At 46.2% G+C, this 6,000-nt stretch overlaps 1 protein-coding gene across 3 annotated transcripts in view; it reads right to left on the minus strand.

Annotated features, from left to right (window-relative positions):
* Nucleotides 1-6,000, minus strand: part of NUP214 (nucleoporin 214kDa) — a 113,239-nt gene that overhangs the window by 34,189 nt on the left and 73,050 nt on the right. For all 3 annotated transcript variants that reach the window (XM_011931190.1, XM_011931188.1, XM_011931189.1), the window contains exons 28-29: nt 5,115-5,176; nt 1,452-3,251 (exon numbers count right to left, since the gene is read on the minus strand). In XM_011931190.1, the coding sequence (XP_011786580.1) occupies nt 1,452-3,251; nt 5,115-5,176 (1,862 nt within the window). The remainder of the gene's footprint in view (nt 1-1,451; nt 3,252-5,114; nt 5,177-6,000) is intronic.

The following is a 6,000-nucleotide window of genomic DNA, read 5'->3' on the forward strand; positions in this document are numbered from 1 at the left end:
GGCGCCCACCACCACGCCCAGCTAATTTTGTATTTTTAGTAGAGAAGGGGCTTCTCCATGTTGGTCAGGCTGGTCTCAAACTCCTGACCTCAAGTGATCCCCCTGCCTCGGCCTTCCAAAGTACTGGGATTACAGGTGTGAGCCACCATGCCCGGCCTCTTTTCTTATTTCTGTCACTGATCGTAGGTGAGCTTGGACAAGACTCAATTCCTCAACTAGGGCTGAAGTAGACAGCTCAGATACCTTTCCACACAGATACTAAATGAAAGAAGATTCCTCCTTGGGTTCTGAATTTGTTGAAATAGTATGACCATGCCTGTGCATGAGGTCTTCTCAAGTTCTGACTGCAGAGCAAACGGAGCAGTAGGGATACAGACTGTGTTACACGTCCTTCTCTCTTTTAAGACTCATAGGGCCTTCTCCTTGCCCATTTTTTGGACAAAGTCAGCACATTTCCCATTATTCAGTGGCCCTCTGGCCTCTTCACAGGGCATTGGGTGGGTCTCAAAACTGTGTCTGTCTTTTCAACACCATGTCCTTATAACTGAATTTAGGAGGAGTGTAACAAACATTTGTTGAAGAAAGGAAAATGTTTCCTTTCTAATAAATTATGAGCCATTTTCAAGTTATCATCGAATAATGAATTAGCAGTTACTAGTAATCTTGCCCACAACGAAATCATTGATCCTTGCTTTTCTCCTAGAGTCTACTGCTGAAGAATTACCTTTCACAAGATAACTATCAGAAAGCAAATCTCAGGACAGATTTTCAAATTGCCTTGCTTATTGATAACTTTTAGAAGTAAAAGCAGCTGCTAAAACGGAAAATGCAATAGTGAAGAATTAGGTTTCACTGTCAAAAACAATAAACTGTAGTTTTTACAAAAAGTCACAACATTGAAAACAGAAAAAAACCCAAATTAAATGTCAGTGACTGCGATTACAGCAAGAAAGATGGTGTCGGAGGGGACAGAAAACACTGGCAGGGTGGTGGACTATGATGACACTTGGACTCTCCTGCTGGTTCCACCGGCACTATCCTACCTGACATTAGAGCAGTCTCCTTGAGGCTTGACAGCTTTGGGCATAATGATCTCTAAAGTGCCTTCCAAATTTGAAATTTCCTATTTATTGGTCATTAAATTACTTGCCAGGACCTCAACTAAAGATGCTTGTTTTTTCCCCCATGAAACTGGCACTCTGGTGGCTTGCAGAGTGGACAATTTGCTAAGAAGCAAAACTGGAACTGCATTAAGCTGTAATGGATCCAGCCAATTAGGCCAAACAAGTTCCTGAGACTATATATGCTCCAAACTGTCTTCTTTAACCTACAGATTATTTTTGGGTTTCAAGTCTCCCCTTTCTTTTAATTACAAAAGTAATAGGGGTCTGTTGCTAATGTTTCAAACAGTAGAGAGGGAAACAAAGTAAAAAGCTTCCACAAATTCTTACCTGAAGCTTGACAAAAGCTGAACCCAGAGGATGCTGCTGTTGTGGTGGCAGCTGAGGTACCACCAAATACAGAGCCTCCCTGTCCAAAGCCAGGACTCTGCCCAAAAGCAGGAGGGTTGCTTTGGCCAAACAGCCCCGCTCCTGTGTTGGCAGAAGACTGTCCAAATGAGAAGGAACTGGAGCTACTGGTACTTGAGGCGGCACCAAAGACACTTCCACTGGTGGATGTGGGGGTGGAGGAAGCAGGCTGACCGAAGGCAGGCACAGAAGTGAACCCAGGCTGACTGAAGGAAAAGCCACTTGCAGCACTGCTCGCTGACTGCCCAAAGACTGAGGCCTGCCCAAAGGCTGTCTGTCCAAAGACCCCTGGGGCTGTGGTGCCAAAAGCTGGGCTGCTAAACCCTGAGCTGCTGACCTGTGGTGTGGCAGCTGCTGTACTGGCTGTGCTACCAGTCTGCTGCCCAAACAGGCTTGGTGCAGTGCTGGCTGCCACCTGCCCAAACACGGGTGTGGCAGAGGGGGCAGTGGCTGTGTTGTTGGTGAGCTGGCTGAAAGCTGAGCTAGAACTGGCAGCAGGGGGCTGAGCAAAGACTGATGAGCCAGAAGTGACGGTACCAAATGCTGCTGCCTCTGCAGATGGGCTGGGAGCAACAATGGATGTGGTGCTGGGGGCTGTGGGGGCGCTTGATGTTTCGATGGCCACAGGGCCTGTACTTGAGATAGCAGCTGCTGTGACAGCAGTCTGCCCAGGCACAGAAAAGGAGGAAGCAGGTGGTACTGCCTCCGTCCTGACATCAGGGACCCCGGTGGTGGCTGGGGTAGCCTCTGCAGAGAGTGCTACAAGACCAGTACTAGATGCTGCAGTGCCAGAGTTGCTGACGGCAGGCTGGGCAAGAACAGGTTCTTTTTTAACAGAGTCAGGAGTTTGCGGAGAAGCCTGGGGAAGCTGGACTGACTGTTGTTCCTCTAGAAGTGAGGTTGCTGATGCTGAGACCTCACTGTCGCCTGGCTTCTCAGGCAAAGCTGATGAAGTGGCCTCTTCTGTGCTTCTGCCAGAGGACATAGGCAGGGAGGGAGTAGTTGCTGAACTCAGGAGGCTACTGAATGACAATGTGGGGAACGATGTTGGAAGGGGAGTGGCAGCTGTAGCTGGTGGTGGCGCAGATGGGGGCACTGTGCTATTGGTCTGTTGGCTTCCAAATGAAAAACCAGTCTTGCCACCACTTAGAGATGTCCCACCAAAACTGATTACCCCAGAGGATCCTGCACTGGTGACTGGCAGACTGCCAAAAACGCCAGTTGAGGAAGTGCTGGTGGCTGCTGGTGGTGCTACTGTGGTGGTGGTTGCAGAGGAGGTCACAGGGGGTTCCATGTGCTTCCCTAACACTGAGGGGGCAGTAAAATTAAACCCTGAGGGCACGCCTGACGTCTTGGTTGGCTGGGTACTAGTTAGGCTTGTGGATGAAGCCTTATTGGTTGGCTTTGTAGAATCATCTGCTTGGCCAACTCGCAGTCCTGAAAAACTTCCCAGAGTCTCTCCAGCCAAAGAACTTGGAAACAGAAGCTCTCCCAACTTGGACGGTGGGGTTTCCAGCTTACTAGAGGTGGGGGAAAGAGCAGTTCCAGAAGGTGCCACAGGTCTGCTGCTAGATGCGGCAGGTTCTCCTGGGGTGGTGTTTGATGCGGATGTGATTCCTGAGGGAGGTGAGCTTTCAGGAATGGCCTCACAAGAAGGTTTGCTTCCCCCACCAAATGAGAATGCGTCCGGCTGGCTTGACTCTTTAGTGGAGGGTGTTGCCCCTAGCAAGAAAAAGAAATTAGAAAATGGGTTGGATTTAGCAAAGATGACCCATTACATTTCCATTGATTGTGTTTCTAAGCCAAAGTTTCTCTCCTCCCCCTACAGAGTCAGGGTGCCTTGTTCTCACAGCAGCTTTCTCTAAGGAGGTGGAATGCATGCTTCTCTACACAAACATCAGCTCTGAGTTGTCTGAGGTGAAAAGGAAAAAATATCTTTTTATGACCATTAAATCACAACAAATACAAAATATCTAGAATATGTGAAATTAACATATTATCCCAAAGAGAAATAAAAAGGCCTCTTCCCTTAATTTACCCTAGCTGTGTGCTTTCCTTAATAATATCCTCGGCACAACACTAGCCTGTGGACCTCCTGATAGACCAGGACTTGATTTGAAATGGAAGTTCTTCCTTCATTTTTATGGGCAAATAAAGTGTCAGTCCATAGAAAATAATTTTTATGTACAATTAATGGCTACTTATTAGTGCTCTACTAAGTCAGCTATTTGACAGAGGCAGTACAGGCTGGTGGTCAAGGACATGGGCTCTGGAGCTACGCACTCTGCCACTTGCTGGTTGTGTGAATCTGGAAAGGTTGCTTTACCTCTCTGAGCCTCAATTCCCCCATTTGGAAAATCCAGATCATTACAGTACCTACCCTCAGAGAGCTGTTACAAATATCACATGAAATATGGGTAAAGCACCCATAAGGCCTGGTCAAACAACAGTGGTTAATAAATAAAAGAGTAACGATGCCGGGCGTGGTGGCTCACACCTGTAGTCCCAGCACTTTGGGAGGCCAAAGCAGGTGGATCACAAGGTCAGGAGTTCGAGACCAGCCTGATCAACATGGTGAAACCCTGTCTCTACTAAAAATACAAAAATTAGCCGGGTGTGGTGGTGGGCACCTGTAATCCCAGCTACTTGGGAGGCTGAGGCAGGAGAATAGCCAGAACCTGGGAGGTGGAGGTGGCAGTGAACTGTGATCGCGGCATTACACTCCAGCCTGGATGACAAGAGTGAAACTCCATCTCAAAATACATAAATAAAATAAAAGACTTAATTATAAATGGATAACTGAAAGGCATTTAACAAATAGATCTGGTTTCTTTTTTTTTTTTTTTTTGGAGATGGAGTCTTGCTTTGTTGCCCAGGCTGGAGTGCAGAGGCCGGATCTCAGCTCACTGCAAGCTCCGCCTCCCAGGTTTACGCCATTCTCCTGCCTCAGCCTCTGGAGTAGCTGGGGCTACAGGCGCCTGCCACTTTGCCAGGCTAGTTTTTTGTATTTTTAGTAGAGACGGGGTTTCACCGTGTTAGCCAGGATGGTCTTGATCTCCTGACCTCGTGATCCGCCCATCTCGGCCTCCCAAAGTGCTGGGATTACAGGCTTGAGCCACTGCGCCCGGCCAAGGTGCTATTGACGGATTTTTAACAACATGCATGTGATCAGTGCATTTGTTGCTACGTTATCAAGGAAAAAAATGAGTTTGGTCTTTCATTTCTACAGTCTATCTATTACTATGTCTATCTTGCCCTACAGAATCAGCCTATAAATTGATGAAATTTTAAATTACAGATAAAAAAATGGAGAAATTTTAATTCAGATATTAGCATTTAAATGTTAAAGCACAGCCCTGATTTTCCAGAAGCAAATCCTTTCCTTGTCATTAATTATAAAAACAGAAATCGTTCACATCAGTTTCTTAAATTAAGCGTATTTCTAATGCACATTATCAACACTGAACTTACTGCAGATACTGTAAGTAAGACTCAGGAACAAGTCAAATACTAACATCTGGGCAAAAATAACCTGTACTTGTTTAGAGAAAACACATGAGTAATGCTATTGAACACAGTCTGTACCTTGTGCAGCAGTGAAATTAGAAGACGGTGTCGGTGTGATTATCCCAAAATTAAAGCCAGTCCTGACAAGTAGAAAAAGAGAAATTAAAAAGGAACAAACCAAGGCACAATATTACCCTCTTAATATTCCATTTTATCATTCATTCATACAAACTGCCCTCAGGAATTTACAATCTAGAAGATAAACGACAAGAGAGTCAAAGCACCTATCTTAGAAGCAGTAAGGCGACTCTATGATCTCTAAGCAGAGAGAAGCAGTTTGTGGGTGAGATATGATACGGATAGCAGTTGAGAGCCCGTTGGGGGATGGCTGGGCTTTCTGTAGCAGAAGTTTGTGTGGGGACTTCTTGCAAGATGAGCAAAGCTGCAGCAGTAGAAACCTGACAACTGTGCATGTGGGAATGGTGGCCGGAGCAGATGGTCTGTTAAGTGAGAGGACAGGGAAGGTCTGGCGAGACAAAAACACTTAGACTAGGAAGAGCCTCTCAGAACCCCTCCAAAACCAACAAGCATGTCAGAGAGTCCCACACTGCTAGGAAAAACAATGGATACAATGAAACAGAAGCCCTATCTCAGTCATTTTGATAGAACTGAGTTTTAGGGCTAGGAAAATCTGGTTCAAAAACTTTCTGACTCTTTTCACCATTTCCTCTCTCCTTCTGTACGTTTTCTTTACACTGTAAGTGAAGACACCATAGCTAAGAAAGAACATCCCACGCCAGTGTAAATCAGAACAGATTATTCACTGTGATAAAATCTCAGGCCAGGCATGGTGGCTCACATCCGTAATCCCAGCATTTTGAGAGGCTGAGGCAGGTGAATCCTTTGAGCCCAGGAGTTTGAGACCAGCCTGGGCAACATGGTGAAACCCTGTTTCTCCAAAAAA

This window comes from Colobus angolensis, unplaced genomic scaffold (assembly GCF_000951035.1).
Source record: "Colobus angolensis palliatus isolate OR3802 unplaced genomic scaffold, Cang.pa_1.0 Scaffold9, whole genome shotgun sequence".
In the NCBI taxonomy this organism is placed as follows: domain Eukaryota; kingdom Metazoa; phylum Chordata; class Mammalia; order Primates; family Cercopithecidae; genus Colobus; species Colobus angolensis.